The sequence below is a fragment of the Dipteris shenzhenensis genome, chromosome 14, assembly GCF_047967505.1.
Source record: "Dipteris shenzhenensis isolate YYH24624 ecotype China chromosome 14, Dip_SZ_1.0, whole genome shotgun sequence".
Taxonomy (NCBI): domain Eukaryota; kingdom Viridiplantae; phylum Streptophyta; class Polypodiopsida; order Gleicheniales; family Dipteridaceae; genus Dipteris; species Dipteris shenzhenensis.
Genome location: NC_141609.1, coordinates 50,833,719 through 50,852,096, shown reverse-complemented (window position 1 = coordinate 50,852,096; position 18,378 = coordinate 50,833,719). Strand labels below are relative to the sequence as shown.

At 42.5% G+C, this 18,378-nt stretch overlaps 1 protein-coding gene across 4 annotated transcripts in view; it reads left to right on the top strand.

The window, feature by feature from the left end:
• The window catches only part of LOC147894783 (uncharacterized), an 87,039-nt gene extending 70,687 nt beyond the window's left edge, over positions 1 to 16,352 (top strand). The window contains exons 4-16 of one of the 4 annotated variants that reach the window (XR_015542113.1): positions 10,254 to 10,393; positions 11,430 to 11,497; positions 11,615 to 11,677; positions 11,807 to 11,963; positions 12,080 to 12,222; positions 12,319 to 12,501; positions 12,586 to 12,744; positions 13,759 to 13,800; positions 13,960 to 14,000; positions 14,120 to 14,234; positions 14,417 to 14,490; positions 14,885 to 15,010; positions 15,141 to 15,235. Coding sequence is in view for 3 of the 4 variants with exons in the window: in XM_087384859.1 (XP_087240985.1) it covers positions 10,254 to 10,393; positions 11,430 to 11,497; positions 11,615 to 11,677; positions 11,807 to 11,963; positions 12,080 to 12,222; positions 12,319 to 12,501; positions 12,586 to 12,744; positions 13,759 to 13,800; positions 13,960 to 14,000; positions 14,120 to 14,234; positions 14,417 to 14,636; positions 14,885 to 15,010; positions 15,141 to 16,224 (2,541 nt within the window). In the remaining variant the exon portion in view is untranslated. Of the gene's footprint in view, positions 1 to 10,253; positions 10,394 to 11,429; positions 11,498 to 11,614; positions 11,678 to 11,806; positions 11,964 to 12,079; positions 12,223 to 12,318; positions 12,502 to 12,585; positions 12,745 to 13,758; positions 13,801 to 13,959; positions 14,001 to 14,119; positions 14,235 to 14,416; positions 14,637 to 14,884; positions 15,011 to 15,140 lie in introns of all 4 variants that reach the window. The other 3 variants (XM_087384860.1, XM_087384861.1, XM_087384859.1) reach the window with 3 other exon arrangements.
• The last annotated feature ends 2,026 nt before the right edge of the window (positions 16,353 to 18,378 follow it).

Sequence of the window (18,378 nt, the reverse complement as noted above, 5' to 3'; positions counted from 1 at the left end):
GTTGGGAATGAGTAAGTGAGGATCATCCAGAAACGGATGGTCAGACAGAAAGAATCAACCAAATTTTAGGGGATATGCTTAGAGCATATGTGTCATTGAGGCAACATACATGGGACAAGTGGTTGCCATTGTTGGAGTTTGCCTACAATGATAGGAAACATTCCTCTACAGGGTTCAGTCCGTTTGAATTGAACTATGGTTATAGACTGGCGAATTCAACTATAGTTTGAATACCATCCGACATGTCAAAGTTGGTCTGCAAATCAGCTTTGAAATCTGCAATATTATCTTCATTGGACCCTGTGAGCAGTAAGTAGAGATGTGATATTTGCAGAAAATTCAGCTCACACTTAGGGCCTAGTGCCGCCAACTTTGTGGTTCAGATGCGGAATATGCTAGCACTTGCGAGAGCTAACATCCCCCAAGCTATGGATAGAGCTAAGGCGTATGCGGATGAAAACCGATCCAATAGAGAATTTAAGGAAGGATAAAAACTTTTTCTCAAAGTTCCTTCGCACTCTAAGTCTTTGACTGCAGGAGAGTGTGCTAAGTTATCACCTCGATATTGTGGGCCATGGTTAATTCTAAAAAGAATAGGCAAGGTAGCCTATAAATTAGAATTACCGCAGGGGTGTAAGGTGCACCCAGTGTTTCATTTTTCTTGTTTAAAGAAATGTTGCATACAGGTGACTCACTAATCGAAGGTGTTGTTTTGTTTCAGGAGATAGAGGATAATGCAAGACGCAAACCAATCGAGGACGCTGATGCTTGAAGAGGGAAGGAATGTTATGCTCTAGCCGAGATAGCATGACCTCGGAAAGATCGGTGGGCATTTTCTCTTAGATGACCAACTTCTGTAATATTTTATGTACGTAAATTAAATGGTCAAGGGAAGTAACTGCCAAGGTCCTAGGTGAGGGTGTATTGGCATAGACTAGGTGGTTCTAAGTGCTCAGGCCTAGGTGCACCTAAATGTGTAATAATGCCAAGGGGCAAATGTTTAAATTGTGCCCCAAGAGAGGGGTAAATGGTGTACCAAGCTAAAGGTCTAGAATGATGACATGTGGCAGAGGGAACCATCTAGGGAACTGAGGGCTTGTGGATAAGCATGAATGAAGAAAATTACGTATCTTTTGATGCTTGCAGTCTAGAAGAGAGGCTGGGAGGAAATTTATGATGCCATCGCCTGTGATATTATATTGCCTGTAATTCGACGGAACAGTAAGGATAGAAAAGTGAACGTATCACGGGTGCTGCTGTATTGCATTGCTGTAGAATGTCTTGAATCACTTCCTCTTTGCCCTTGCTTTTCATTTCTGAAACTGTCTTCTCCAAAGAGGCAATGCGGAGCTTTGCATCTCTAAGTTCTTAATGTAGGAAATAAATATGTTCATGTGGATTGAACTTGCTCTGGAATCTGTGGTAAGTCAAGGCTTAGGGAGATGCTGTTGAGGCTATGGAAGCATAGGAGGGTTCTTGCTGGCTGGGGGTGTAGCCAACAATTTTGTTTTGGGGAATTCCATTTGGTGGCCTGTGTTGAGAGCCCCACCTAGCCCGGGTGTTTGAAACCTGACTGGCCCTTGAATACCAACGAATTGATGCACTTGCCCGCTCCTCCCCCCCCCCCCAAAAAAAAAAAAAAGAAAAGAAAGAAAGAGAAAAAGACTTCACCTACTGTGGCTGCGCTCCCCTGAATTGGCTGCTGCTGCTACTGTTGAAGTCAATTCTGGAGCTGTTGCTGCTGATGAAGGCCTGCTGTATGGGTTGGGTTGCGCCTAGGCTGTACGGGATGTAAGGTTGCGCCTAGCTGTATGGAGAGGCTACATGACTTGTATGGGAGAGGCTACGTGGAGCTATGCAGCTGTAAGGGAGGAGGAAGGGAGGGACACACACACGCACGCATGCACGCACGCACACGCACACCCCCACACCCACCCACCCACAGAGAGAGAGAGAGAGAGAGAGAGAGAGAGAGAGAGAGAGACTTGATACAAACAAGCTGAAAGGGTGGAGCCACATCAACACCCATGCTAAATGTAAATGCTCCAGTCATAATAAGATCAGTGATACCATCACAACCATTAGTATCGGAATGATCATCTACAGCATCACTGTCAATGTATCATATGTCCTCCCCCGGGGGAGTGGTAGCATGAAGTCAAAGATAAAATGTTGTCGGCTGCATGTGGACGTGGTCCTGTGCGGTCTGCTGGCCATGGCTATGCGTCTGACTAGGGCAACGGTGACCCTTGTCGGTCGTTCTTTAATTCTGAACAAGGAGGGGATGCCGCCTAGTGTAATCTATGTCTCTATCCTCTACCTAGTTTGTCGTGTCACTGGCTCTGGGTCACAACGGTGCCAAAGGCTCGAGGAGTTGTATGGTTCGGCTGGAAAAACTCAGTGATCATACTTTGCAAAGAGTCTACCAAAGTGCTCTGCTCTTGTCTCCGTGATCTAAGTAGGTGTCTGACTGCCTCGTGGATGAAGATGGCGAATAATCTCTAGTGTGGAAAAGAGAGGAAGCGGGATAATAGCCCGAAGCTATCTTTGTAGAGACAATAGAAGTACTAGATCTCATAGTACAGTGGGCATCTGAATATGAAGTGCTTCTCTAATTCAACCTCTTGTAGGCCACACAAGGTGCATATGCGCTTCTCCCTGGGTATTCCCTCTACCCTGCCACTCTCAATGTGGAGTCTATGCGATGAAACCTGGAACCGCCCAACAGAGATAGTCAGTGAATGGGGTAGATAAATCCGCATATATTTTGGGGGGACAATAAAGCCCTCCTCTGAAATACGTAGACAATGATCTTTGTAGAAGGTGAGCTTCAATAGGAGCTCATTCGGTTCCAACCCGGTCCAGAATGTGTGTCACGTATGACTTGGTTAACCTCGTAAGACCTGACTCGTACAAATGGCATGTTAATGCTCTATTGGAAGGGAGGAAGTCTATCCATGTGGAGCCCTAGTCTCTCTAACCACCTGCCCGTGTTTGCATACTAGCGCAACTTTTGGCCATGGTTGTTTGTGATGTCCAGAAGTGTAGTCCTTGTGCCTCCTGACCCGATATAGAGAAGTGATGACCTAGAATGTTGCATCGAGCTGTAAGAGAGATCACCCAAACTCAGCCTGGATGATCTGGTGAGGAATGACGGCTTACTTCGATTCCTCCGTGATAGCATGAGAACCTGTAGGTGCTCCACACTGGCTCACTCTGCATCTGATAAATCCGGTCCCTGACAAGGGCTGCCATACCTCCCTGCTGGTCGGACCAAGGAGTCAAGGGTCTTGGAAGTGTGAGTGGAAGCACTATCTCTCTAGCGTGGCTAGAGAAGTATATCCTGTGCTTAGACAGGCTTGCATTGCCGGTCTGATCGTAAAAATAGGGCCAAAAAGAGAACTCCTAAGTATGTTTAAGACGAGACAATCTCAACCGATGATCCATCAAAGGTGAACTGCTCTCTATGCATAGCTGCTCGAGATGTATTGAAGATCATGACCTTGGTCTTACCAAAGTTGACCTTCAGATCATGTGACTCACAAAAGGATTGTAGTGCATCTAATTGTCTCTGGAGACTATGTGTAGAGGAAGATAGGAGTACCGCATCATCTGTGTATAACAAAATGTGAATCAAGGTGCTAGTGAGAGAGCTTCTGGCCCCCTAGTGTCAGCATCAATGTCTCTAGCTAGTCAATGTAGAGGCCAAACAAGGTTGGTGAAAGAGAATACCCTTGTTTGACCCCGATAATCCTCATAATATCCTTTGTCCATCGTGCTCCTGTCCAGGCTATGCCTGAGACTCTCGTAAAGTGCCACGACTGAAACCGCACTATGTTGTGTTTTTAGAGGATGAGTTTGGGAATGTTCCTGGATTCATCTAGGTATATGCTTCTGTCGTATTAGTGGACATGCAAATTTAACCTTGTGAAGTTTTCGTCCATGTTGCGGCCTGGTGGTATTGTGATAACTCTTTTTATCTTAAATGGTGCGCGTTGCCCTATTAGCTAGATTTAGATGCTCGTTTGGGAGAGACTAAAATGAAATCATTTAGTCTTCACAAGCGATCTCATCTTGTGAGATCATCTCGAGTGGTGCATCCATGCTGTCTAAAAGGAGGGGAGTCTCTCCATCTGAAAGCCGTGACTATCGAACCATGTTCATACCCGTGCATACCAAGCTGTATCAACACCGCTCTCTGCCAGTTGCCTGGAAGACTCCAATGCTAGCCTCGGTAATCTCCATTAAGGGAAGGCCCATACTCTATGGAGGAATGTTATTGTCTGAAAGATGGAATCAACCTGCCTTTCAGTACAACTTAGATGCCCTTGACCATTTGATCCCACTAGAGGAGATCAATCGTATTATACGATTGGACCTACTCAACTTCATACATCGCTCGCTTGGGGGGCGAATTAGGAGTTCCCCACCAAGATCCAGTTCTACCGTGATCAATTCCTAAGAGTATCAGTGGATGAAGTGATTATCAAACCCCAATACTTGGAGGACAGACAAGTCTCGCATGCTTTGAGGATCGCCATCGACAGATGGGAGTCTTGTCCCATCAGCTAAGGATTGAGGCAGGGAGAGCCACAAGTACATCCATAGAGTAGCGGATCTGTACGCTATGCACTTTGGAGGAGGTGGAGAGAGAGGAACACTTCATGTGCACTTGCCCTGTACATTATGAGATCCGAAGAGGGACACTTGTTTGGGCCTCTCTCCCAACTGATCCACTTTTAGAACCAGGTTTGTGCTGGTCTCTATCTGATGGAGATGTGATGGCATAGAGAGATCGTGCTGCACTGTGCCAGAGGGTAGGAGGAGACAGTGACAATGGACCAAAGTGAGCTATCGCTGTCAATGAGGAGCTGTCTTGCAAGTGAGCTGATTGCCTTGGCTTCCGCTTCCCACGCATCTGGACTCTCAATACCATTTCACCCATTCACATGGCAGGGGATCCCATGAGCCCGGAGAATTATAGGACCAGTAGGTGCTTACGACGTTCTTAAAATGGGTATTTGTATTAGTCAAGGAAGTAGGATGCCCAATTAACCTAAGCTTTGTGAAGGGTGCCTAATTAAATCTAGAATTAACCTAAGCTTTGTGAAGGACAATTCTTGGAGAAATCGGGAAGGTTCGCAATTCGTGAAGAAATCCAGAAGCTTACTGAGCTACCGCCCTAGCGAGTATATTAGGGGAAGGGGAAAGGAGAGTTTGGGATGTTCATACTACAGCTCAGGAGAAACTGCAGAGCGGTGAAATGAATTGGTATGGGATTTTGCAGCTTGATCCTACTACAGCCAATGAAAGTCGCATCAGAAAGTAGTACCAAAAGCTCGCTCTTCTTTTGCATCCAAATAAGAACAAGTTTGTTGGTGTTGAAGCTGCTTGCAAGCACATCTTTGAAACTTGGGGAGTGCTCTCTGACAAGACTAAGAAGGTAGTCCATGATATGAGACAAACTCCTCAGCCCTCTTAGCGTACGAAGGTATCTCTACACAAGCAAAATGTGCTAGCTAAAAACCCGTTCTTCTCCCACTGAAAAGCCTCAACCTCAACCCACTCATCCTCCTCCGCATCCATCAAATGCCAATACTTTCTGGAACGCCTGCCCATTGTGCAAAATACAGTCTGAATATCTCGAACAAGAATTTGTGCCGTGTGATATGCTATAAACCGTTTTTTGTGAGACAGGTTGCTTTCATGGTTGGAACAACATTGTGGCCTCCCTAAGAGCAACAGGGCTTCTGCGTCTATATACCTAGATGAATCCAGGAACATTCCCAAACTCATCCTCTAAAAACACAACAGTGTGTAGTTTCAATCTCATGATAGTCACTCATACGGTTGAAAACCATAAACTCCATCACGAATAGCAGGGACTAGCTACTATGACATCCTCGCTGATGTCATCAGTGCCCAACAGTGGGTGCTGACCATATACCTAGATGAGTCCAGTAACATGCACAAACTCATCCTCTAAAAACACAACATAGTGCAATTTCAATCTCATGATAGTCACTCATAAGGTTGAAAACCATAAACTCCATCATGCATAGCAGGGACTAGCTACTATGACATCCCCACTAACGTCATCAGCGCCCAACAGTGGGTGTAGACCATAGTATAAACATATGCTCACACATACAACTCCACACACCCACACATACTTGAGCATCCATTTATGCAAAGTCTTCGTGCTGAGTTTCTGTCGGCACTCTAGAGGTGAAGGGAAGACTCATCCATGACGAAGGCTAGCACTAAGGAGAAGACTAATCAAAATGTACTGCAAAAATTCTTCATTCAAGCTAAACTTCCATTTTAGTCTATCCCAGACAAAGCATCTAAATCTAGCTGATAGGGCAACGCATCACTTAACATAGAAAGAATTAATGCAAAACCAGCAAGCCGCAACATGGACGAAAATTTCACAAGGTGAAATTTGTATGGACACTAGTACGGCATAAGCATATACCTAGATGAGTCCAGAAACATGCCCAAACTCATCCTCTAAAAACACAACATAGTGCAGTTTCAATCTCATGATAGTCACTCCAGGTTGAAAACCATAAACTCCATCACGCATAGCAAGGACTAGCTACTATGACATCCCCATTGACATGATTAGCGCTCAACAGTGGGTGTAGACCAAAGTATAAAAATATGCTACACATACAAATCCACACACCCACACATACTTGAGCATCCATTTATACAAAGTCTTCGTACTGAGTTTTGTCGGCACTCCGGAGGTGAAGGGCAGACTTAGCCATGATGAAGGATAGCACTAAAGGAGAAGGCTAATAAAAAAGTAGTCCAAAATCTCTTCATTTAAGCTACAACTAACCGTATCATACGGTTGACCTCCTTCAGCTTCATACGTCTAGGGCTTGGGGTGGAGAGGAGTTCCCCACCAAGATCAATTCTACCATGACCACTTCTTGAGGGTCTCAGAGTATGCCTAGTCATCAGATCTCAGTATCAAGAGGATAGGAGAGTCTCACATGCACTGAGGATCGCCATCGGACAGGTGTGAGTATCGTCACATCAGCTAAGGATTAAGACAAGGAGAACTGTAGGCATATCCAGATAGCAGAGGATTTGCAGACTATGGCCGATGGGGGAGGTTGAAGGAAATGGGCAAGCAAGATGCAAGGGAGCAGGAAGATGCAAAACGTCTAAACAGATGAGAGAGTGAGAAAGTACACGAGTGAGAGGTTTTGTCTAAGTGACAAAACCTTATCCTATCCACTAACCGTAGTTAGGGATCTAACTATGGTTAGGGGAAAAACCTCAAAGAGGGAAAAGTGCCCTAACTTGCTTATAACATTACATTGGCCACTGCCTAGAATATACCAATAATTCTAACACCCCCCTGTAGTGCCAATGTGATGTACAAGGTAGTGATCAATCACTAAAAGGAGATACGTTCAAGGCACTGCGAAACGCCTCAAACTTCTCATGTGGAAGTGCTTTGGTGAAGATGTCTGCAACATTGTCATGTGTTGACACATAGATCATACTGATCTCCCCTGCATGCAACTTCTCTCTAACATAATGATAATGAACCTCAATGTGCCTCGTGCGAGCATGAAACACAGGATTCTTTGCCACTGCTATAGCACTCTGAGTATCAGTGAGAATCGGAGAAGGACCCTTCAATAAGAGATGAAGATCAGCAAACAAATGACGCAGCCAAACACATTCAACTGTCGCTGTGAAAGCTGCTCTGTACTCAGCTTCTCATGAGGAAGTAGCCAGTGTAGATTGTCTCTTGCTCAGCTAAGAAATGCAAGCTTTGCCAAAAAAGAAACAATTACCACTAGTGGACTGTCTGGTGTTATAGTCTCCAGCCCAATCTGAGTCATTGTAAGCATGCATTTGCAAGTCACCCCCCTTGGGAAACATCAAGCCATAAGACTTTGTGCCTTGCAAATAACGGAAGATGTGTTTCATAGCCTGCCAATATGTTGTCTTTGGGCTTCGCATATACCTGCTCACGTGAGATACTACATATTGAATATCGGGCCTTGTATTGCACAAATAAATGAGGCATCCAACAGCATGGGTGTAAAGTGTGACATCCACTGATTCACCTGCATCATACATAGTAAGCTTCAGCCCTGGCTCCATGGGAGTGGCTATAGGCTTACAATCTTGCATGTTGAACCTATCCAAGAGCTTTTGCACATACTTGGATTGAGACATAACAATGCCACGCTTGTCTTGTATGAACTGGATCCCCAAAAGAATGATGACCAAAATATCCCCCCCATCCTTCTTGATGTAGAGGGTGCTTTCCGTGGGACTATTGTGTAACCCCTTACTTGCCAGGAAGGCATGAATCTTGGCATACCATGCACATGGGGCTTGTTTCAGCCCATATAAAGCTTTGTTCAGCTTGCAAAGTTGAAGTGCATTGCCCGAAAATTCAAATGCAGGAGGTTGTTTGACATAAACCTCTTCCTGTAAGTCTCCATTAAGAAAAGCTGTTTTTATGTCCAACTGATGGACATTCCAAACAAATTTGCAGCCATGGCAATAATTGACCTTATGGTGGTCATCCGGGATGTAGGAGCAAAAGTCTCCTCATGATTTTGCAGCAGACATTTGCTATGTCTGATCTTGGTCTTCTTCACTACTATCTGGGCATTCAATTTGCTAGTAGTTAGGGGGTATTTTGATGTCACAATCCAAGTACATTGGACAGCTTTTCAGTTTGAGGATTGCAAGCTAGTATCCACACCATTAGAGACTGGTTTTCATTTCTCTTCTGAGAATGGCAGCGGTACATGTGATGTCACTGTCCATCAGCAGGCAGTTAGTTGTTTGACTTGCCATGTGATCGATCTATCATGTCATCACCTGACTAGTACACGTGGCCATATGCTACATCATATGGCGACCATATGCTAACTTGACATGTGGAAAATTTCCAATGTCACTGCTATGGATTTGCAGATGTACATGTCACATCATCATGCCAGCTCATTTTGTTTGATATGTGGCTTCTTTGATAGTCTATGGTGGTGTCCATGCATCAAGCTCCATATGAGATTGATAGATGGATGAACATTGATGCTAGATCATCTATCCACCTTCCAAGTTAGTGCTCTTGGCTACTCATTAACATTGATAGATGGATGAACATTGATGCTAGATCATCCATCCACCTCCCAAGTTAGTGCTCTCATTCTGGGCCTTATAGGTTACCATTTAACCTAGATTCAGGTCATAGAGGTCAGCATTGATTCTCCAATAGCTGGATGCTGCATTTGATCTATCATGAGTGATCTAAGCTGCACATGAGCATCGTTGGGGTCCCATCAAGAATCTTGGTCGCTTGATAGCATGTAGCAGCATAAACTAATTCCAAGATGCAATGTCAAATGGGCACTAGCTCGTCATATAGCACTTGGCTTAAGTTAATGCATCCATCTATGCTTATGAGAAATAGCAATGATGCTTGACATGTTGAACCCATAATTAAGTTGTATAATAGTTGCTCAGACATGGGTACCTTATCCAAGCACTACCATATATAACTATAGCTCCGGAGCTTAGAATATCATAAGTGAGCACTATAGAGCCATCTTCTCCTTAAGACCTAGCTATCTAAGCTAGTAGAACTTATAATCAGTGACTATTGTATGGTGCCTTCTAAAGGCCATGCATAAATTTATGTTGTGAAACATGTAGAAATCATTGAAACATGGTTATGCTAGCATAAGTGGTGATGGAAGATAGCCTTTGTAGCTGCACGGAGGCGTGTAGAACCGTGAAAGTATTGAAACGTTTAGTATGGCATTTGGACGTAGATTGAACTCTTGAGTTTATGCCATATGGATTAATGTGCTACACGCTTTTGCTTTGGTAAGGTCAAGTTGTGCCTGAAGCTTAGTTGGTTAGAAATTTTGCTTGGGGGTTAAGAATTCAAAGTTGTAAATTTATTGAGATTTCGAAGATGTAATTTTGTTACGCTTTATTGGTTCACAATTGTGACAACTTGAGGCTTTACAGAATCTCTTTTAACGCTATGTCTATGTTATGATATTATAGCTTTTCCAAATTGCACTTTGGTTTAGTGCTTTTGTCTTTCACACCAGTTGAAATTCAAAATGTATCATGAATGATTCAACAATTAGATTTGCATGCTCTTTAGATGTTACTCTTATGGAGGGGGCATACTTGCTCGTTCGTGTGTCTTTTTCGCAAGTGTTTTAAAAATTTTAAAACATTTTTGGTGGCAGATGGATGATCTTTATGATATGGATGATTTCGGGGTGGATTTGTATGCCATTGATGAATCTGCACCCACAAATGTTGATGCTGATGGGATCAGCACTAGTAACATTCTAGCAACAACAAAGATAGCTTTGGATCCAAATCGGTTCGCTTTTACACATTCTATGATGAGCAAACAACTTATGTTTCAGCTTTCTTTCTTGAAAATGAATCTATTTTTTTTTTCCTATGCATTGTTGCTTTGCACCTGAAAGACAAACTCAAGCAATCAAGGGATAGATTTCTGAAATGTATGTGAGCTTGATGTACTTATATGGACTATGGTTTTTTTGTTTTGGTAAGGGGGTGCAGGAATGGGGTATGTCTATAGGGGCTATTGCTTTTATGACTTCACAATTTCTATGACTGCTTATTGAATCTTATTAGATTCCCTGTGATACTATTGTAATGCTTGTAGGGGGATGTCATTACTCATAAGCTATAGGTTTTGTTTGTGTCTTGATCAGGGGTAAATCATCATGAATCACACCTACAAGCAACCAGTTCATGGTGGTGCTAGCTGATGAGTTCATTTTACTTGACTAACAACTCTCTGTTTCTATTCTTTTTGTCTTTGGGTTTTTGGTGTGTGTGGGGGGCGGGGGGCAAGAGACTTAAATGTTAGTTTCAACTAATATTTTCTAACCTTGATTTAAAGGACAACTAGAATTGCATTGCATTGGCAAAGAATTGTGTGTACAATGCCCGCACAAAGTGTATACATGGTTAGCATAACTTTATCAGAGACATGCAGGAGAGGTTCATCATACTGATCTATTGGATATGTATATGTATTTTGCACATTTACGGCTGACTTGATACTTTATCCCATGCGTTGTGCGAGCATCCTAGCCTAGAGTGTGGACTAATAAAGTACATTAAAAAGGCGGAGTTTGTATTTGCTCATGCTAGCATTTTTCATATTTGCAATCAGCATGATGTTCTTGCATCAAACCTTTGTGCTCATAAGATGTTACAGTTTTGTATCGCTGCAGCCTTATTTAGCTGATAGCATGGAGGATTACTTGCCATGGTTGTTGGGGAAGAGTGTAACTAATTTTTTTAAAGGTAGCAAAGTGCCTTTCTGTGGACCTGGCAGATATACTATTGTGGACTGAATACCTCCTATTTTAACATAACAGGCTTCATGAGACAAGTGTGGGTGCTCATGTCTATGGATGGGGCCTTTATGGCAGAGGCTTTGCAAGAGGTGACCTAAAGGCAGTTCTCCCTTCTTGGTATATGTGTGTGTGTGTGTGGGGTTGGGGGGGAGGGATCTATTGACTTTAGGAGTTTATACATTTTAATAAAATGTTTTCATGCGCAGGACGTGGTTACACTAGAGGCCTTCCCCCTCCAGGCTACATTTGTCATCGGTGTGGGCAACCTGGTAGGATCTTGATCAGAAATAATGACGGCTGTCTTGTGAAGCCTTTACCTCCCATTTTCACTGCTTCAGTTTTTCCTCTTTCAGTTGTGTAGATTGTAAACAGGGATTTCTTTCTTTGGGGTCAATCAGGTCACTTCATTCAGCAGTGCTCTACAAATGGGGATCCTGCTTATGACATGAAGAGGGTTAAACTTTCGGTGACTCTACCAAAGACAAGGCGAAAGGTTGATCACGAATGTTCAAATATGTTGCCAGATGGATCTGTAGCTTTCACACAACCTGATGGGTATGGGTTCTCCTTATACTTTGTCCAGCTGGCATCATGGCCAGAGTTTTGACAGAGCAAGGTCTTGTTCCTGCAGCGATCAACTGCTTTAACTGGTTGCTATTTTTGGAATCTAGAACTGCCAAGGAGGCGGGTGCTTTACTGTCCATGAAGCCAGCTCAACTGGAGCTTCCATCTGAGCTTCGATGCCCATTGTGCGAAAAAATATTTAAAGAGGCTGTAATGATCCCTTGCTGCCATTACAGCTTTTGTGACAAGTGTAGGAACTGCAACCCTTTCTTGCTTTGTTCATTTCTCAGGTCGATCAGTGTACTTCTACATCATGAGTAAAGCCTTTTTAAACATATTGCTCCAGGTATCAGGCAAGCCTTAGTTGAGAAAGAGGAATGTCCCCAATGTGGCTCAAAGAAGTGTAAAAATGATGATTTGCTTCCAAATGTAGCTCTCCGTCAAGCTATTGACCGGTTTGTTGATGCTCAGTTAAGTACAAGTAATGCAGAAGATGATGCAAGTAAGCAGGAGAAGCAGAAACTTCCTGGTAACGTTCTCAGTTTATTAAAGGGTGTAGACCTGTAGATAGTTTGGAGATTGATGTTGTTTGCACATTTGTGGTAACATACAGATGTGGAGTCTGCCATAATAGCCAAAGTCTCTGCTCCGGCTTCGTTAGGTGCCAGAATCAAGTTGCAGAATTCATCCAAGGTGAATAAGGGTTCGTCAGACTCAGCTACAGCGGTGATTGAGAATAGGCCTGACCTCCCATTTGTTACTGATTCAGCTGGTGAGTCTGCCTTTAGTTCTTGTCTCCCTCTCCCTTGCTTCTTTCACTAAGAAAAGCAGCTTGCCAAAAGCAATTTTGGCTGCTCATCTTTTAACCCTTCCCCATGCAATTCGCCTGTGGCCACAAAGCTTGTGGAGATGACAAACACTTGGCTGCCCTTACCATACGAAGCTATGCAGAACGAGACATGCTCTCAAACTCAGATTTACAAGAAGATTGCACAGAGTAGTTGTGACTTCTTTTTATCATCTGTGTCGACCAAACTTAATCCTGGCAGCCCTTGGTTTGAACACAGTTGCCAAAGGTCTTGATCTCCTCTGTCATATTGGGTGAGATGTATTGTTGGCATTTACTTATGCTACCATTTACTTATTGCTCATATGGTAGCCCCACATTCTTCCAGGAGAGAACTTGAATTTTCATGGATGCAGGGGATAATTGTTTTTGACCAATCATTTTGTAATGAAAGATGCATCTGGTTCTGTTAACAAACGCTAATTTATTTTTCTTTTTTTAAAAGGGGAGGGGGGGGGAGTGTGACATGGTCTCTAAAATCTTAGAGACTTCAGTTTTAGATACAGAATCAATTTCAGCTTAACAAATTTTAAGCACCATCAACTACATTTACTTTTAGAAACCGCAGCAAACTCATGGAATGAATGAGAAACAACTAACTTCAGCAAGATGGAGTCTTTGTTGTAATACTTTAAGTGGGTAGTGCTTCTTGTAGCCATAACTGTAAAGCCATGTTAAAGATAGGTAAACTGTTTAGGGATTCAATTTTAAGGATTAATTAAGGCACATGCACACACCGCTCACATTGCAGCGCACATTTCCTTGCAAATAGTTTGGTATTAGGTCTATATTTAACTTTAGGTAGTCAACAGATACCACTGGTCATAAGACAATAACATAAGTGAATAGCAGATAAACACATAGCTTGTTTACCTACTTATGCACATGTTTCCCTTTCGATGTAGTTTTTAAAGGTTTCTATGTTTGCAATCTTTTCAGGTAAGAAAAAGAAACGGTGGGCTCAGCCATTGCCTGCTGCTGGTAGTTTGCCAAATGCCTTTTCTGTGTATTTTTCAATATATTACTGCTAACATTAAAGTTCTGGTTTTATTTTGCAGCATTTCCTGATTAAGAGGAATTGTTAGGGATATTTTAAATGGATGCATTAATTTGTTGATTGTGCTGCTGAAACTGGATCAGATGGTGTGGTGGAACACATTGCCGCAGGAAAACCCAGGAAGGTATATTGCAGCCCCCTTTATTTAAATATATGTATCTGTTCTGGGATGCATATCAAGCTTCTTGAACTGTCAGGGAGGCCATCTGTGTATTAAATAAGATGCTTGGATCTGTTTTTTAGATGGACAGATTTTGCTATCTATGTGGTTCTCCAAACCATTTGGCACGAGAATGTAATGGAAATGCTTTGGACAATAGTGCTCCTTATCCCCCACAACGGGGTATGCTCCGTCCAGGTCAGAAGTTTCTGTATGAAAAAAGGATCACTTGTTATGTTTAGAGATCTATTTTGTTCTGGTTGCCCAACAAAGAATAAGCTTTATTCGAAGTATGGTGCTAGAAACAGTCCCCTTGCTATTTTCATGGGTAGACAATCATGCCTTTGTTTTCTCATTTTTAGTCTCATTTTTTTCATTAGTTGGACGAATTCCTCCTGGAAGCATGGCCCCATATGGGCAAGAGATGTATTGGCATGGGCCAGCGATTTCGCAGGTGAGACCCTTTCCTTTGGGATATAGGGAAGGGATGTATGGTGCATGCACAGTAGCCGTCCCTTTTGAGGCTCCAGTAATACCCATTGGTCCATATGGTGTTGGTCCTTACATGCCTCCCATATATCCAAATCCCTCAATGCATGGGTGAGTGTACTTTGACAGTTTTACTTGACACTTGCCATTTTGTATGAAAATTTATACATATACTCCAAAGTCTTTTGATGTCTTCCTATTGCATTTTGCCACATTATCTGTGAACGAGGCAATCTGTTGATTATCCTTGTGCCTCCCATAGATTGCAGTTTTTCTTGCTGTAGGCACCGTAAAGATTTCTGATACTCTTTGCATCTCTCTCATATTTGGCTATCATGGCTGCCTGCCTACCTTGTCAGTGGATTTATGGGTGGTATTGGGCCTAGAATGATGGTTCCCATGGATAGACCTTTAAGTCGGGAGGAATTTATGGAACTTCAGGAACGTGAGCGCAGACGAAGCCTTATACAAGAGCGGCAGGCAAGGTGGTCATTAATCTTTCTGACAAACATTTGGAAATTATGAAATGTTTGAATTGCCTTGACACCTGCCATTTAGATCTCATATGTGAAATTTTAAGCTCGTGGTTCTTTTCTGGTTGTTCAATAAAAACAGAGAATGTTCGGAGGATAATCCTTACTCAAGAGATGGAGATGGGAAATCTATGTCTCTAGACTTTGAATGTAAACCACATGACCGACGGATGCGAGCTGATGAATATCTGGGTCTTTCTCAGAAGCGTGATCTTGACCAACAATCTGTCCGAAAGTTCTCTGATGAGACTGATCACACTAAAAGCAAGAATAAGCACAGCAGGAGACACCTAAGTGAAAGACTAGCAGAGAGTGCAGCTCACCATCAAGCTGATAATGTATCTCATGATGATACTGCCTTTGAGGATTCCAAAGGTGGATCACATTCAGAAAAGAGGCAGCGAAATGTGAAGTCCATTTCATTGGAGACAAAAAAAAGCAGTAAATATTATTTACAGGGTAGTGGTGAGAGAGAGAGTTCTGAGGTAGAGGATGGTCAACACAGCTATTCTGTGAGAATGAGAGACAGAGCCTCAAGAGATGAGGAGCATGTGAGATCAAGCAAGCTAAGTGGTTCTTCAAGGTATGACACAGCTAAACTTGAAAAATACGAGTGCAGTAGCTCAAAGAAATATGAGGAAACTGGAATGATCCATGATGAACTTGGCAGTAGTAGTCATTTAGGCCGTCACAAGAGCAAGATGCCAACTTCTGAAGGTTCAAAATATGTTTCTCGGCACGAAAGAAGAAATACTAGGCATTCTGAGCAGTATGATGAGGGTGCTTTGCATTGTTCTCACGGAGATATTGAGTATGACGGTGAGAACAAGAAGAATGAGGTGAAACACACCAGACGGAAGCATCGGGGTCACACTAAATGCAAGAGTGGCACTGATATAATAGATCATGCTTTTGGAGATGAGGAAAAAACGAAAAAAAAGAGGCACAGGAAACACTATCCAGAAGAAATGAGCGATGAATTAGCATCTGCCTATCTGGGGGAGAATGTTGAGGAAGAAGTCATCAACTACAAGAAGCACAAATCAAGCCTTACTATGGAAAGTTCTGGTAACAGCAAATCTAGAAGCTCTCAATTGGAAGCTTCCTATGGCAAAGACTATGTAGACGAGGGCAGGTGGCAAATGGATTTTGGTCTGGATGGGTAGTATGGGGAAACCAGCCCCTATAGGGATCCCTCCAGGCTCAGGCATCAGGTATCTCATGGTGTATAAGATCTAGATTAGGGTTTTCAGATGGAGTCTGTTGACCCTGATTGTAAATTATTTCTGTCAAAGAGGGAATATTTATTATGTATCGTTATTTTTATTCATATGATAAAGATGGCTGTCTTTTTCATATTTAGCACTGGTGGTCTTCTCGTCTTGGATGACAGTATATTACTTCAAAATCTTGACAACTTAGTCATGAATCGCGTCGAGTATTCTGTGGCGACATGCATTTCTTTGCATCAACATTGTCATAGAGATTATGTTGGTCGTAGTGGGTGGGAGTCGGGCATATTTTAGAATAGTAAGCATTTACAGAGACTCGCAGCATAATAGGAGTAATTGTCTTGCTATCTCCATACATGCATGCTCAGTGTGTGGAGATTGTGTGAAGACGAGTCCTATGTTCAAGGTGGGGCACTGGGCATTCTCTCTCCAACTGATTCCTCAAACTCCCTTATTTTCCCCTTAATTTTTTTCTAATTCTCTCCGTATTTGTCTTCTCAATCTCCTTTATTTTTTCTAATCTCTCTCTCTCTCTCTCTCTCTCTCTCCATCTCTCTCTCTCTCTACCCTCCTATCTCTCTATACCATCTCTCTCTCTCTCTGTCTCCCTACCCAGGTGTCAAGTTGATGAAAACATAGTTGAAGAGCCCATCTATGAGGGTTGTGAGGACTTGTTGAGTAATGTGCTTGTTGAGGGAGACAATTTTGCTTCAATGCAGAGGAGGGAAATGAAGGTGTGGACTTCTTCATTTTCTGCAGTTTGTGCAAAGTGTTGAGTAGCACTTACAGGTGATGTGTGCCTGCCATGCTTCTGAAAGTTAAGGAACCTTTGAGATTTTGTTGATCCTATTTATGAGTAAGCTATGTTGTTTCTGTTCTAGCTGGAGGTTATCAAGATCAAGAGTGAGCCTAAGGACAAATGTAACCAAGAGAATGTTGGACTGAAAGTTGACACATTTTTACATGGTAGGCGCGTGTCTCCCATTATCAACCGTGTTTGGCCCCTGGAGGAACCAGTGAGAATTCAACGGGCAACGGTGATGAATTATAGGTCGTCACATAGTTCTCTTTGTTTTGTTCACAGCTTCTGTTGGTATGAAGGTTTCTGAAAACAGAATTTGAATTATTGAACGCTTCTGCTGGAGGTAAGCAAGAATTGATGGAGTGGTTTGAAGGTGTTGTCGATTATAGTATCTGCTCTTGAAAAACGCTTTTGTCCATTGCATGCATGGTTCGAGGGTTTGTTTGAATGCAGAATCTATATCGGGTACTTGCTTTCATCTCTGTGAGAGGGAATCAAGGCAAGCTTTCAAAGTTGCATATCAAGTGATATGATGTTTTATTTGTTTAGTGTTCGTCTTCTTTGCGTTTTCCTTTTCTTGGGTGACTAAAAGACAAAAAAGGGCAATGGAACCTTTCTACATCCAAAAGAAAAGAATATGTGAGTGCCAATGAATATTTCATAGTATAACAGGAACATTCAGCTTCTACAATTTGAGAAATGCGCTATTTGTTAAGTGCGCTATTGAGAGACTGGAAACTGTGTGGCTTGGATCACTATCTTGAAAGGGGAGATCTCGATGCATACAGGTCATTGAGTCTTGCTTTCTAGGGGTGCTTGCAATTTATAGAAGCAATAAATTCTACCTGTTTCTTGTGAATGCTAAAGGTATAGAATTAGGAATTTATGTTGCAGTGTGAACAATATTGTAGACATCCAACTACATCATTGGATGTGCATATTGGGGAGTGCCTAAGCACATAGGAAAGCTTTAACCAAACCTCTTAACTTCTGTTGATCCTCTATTTGTCTTGAAAAAGATCATGGAGGTCCCCATTGCTTCTTTTGCAGTGAAAAGCTGAACTTTATTAGGCCATACAAAGCTAAAATATTTATGCTATTCTTGATTATATTGGCTACACAAGGTTGCGAGTACATGTTAGAAATCATTCCCTTGAAATAGGGCATACAGTGTTTACTACAACCAATGAGATAGCTAGGTGTCTTTTGGTGAGTATGTCCAAAAGGTTCCTTTGTTGGACAAAAGAGAATTGAAACAGAGATGGCAAAAGACATCATAAATGCAT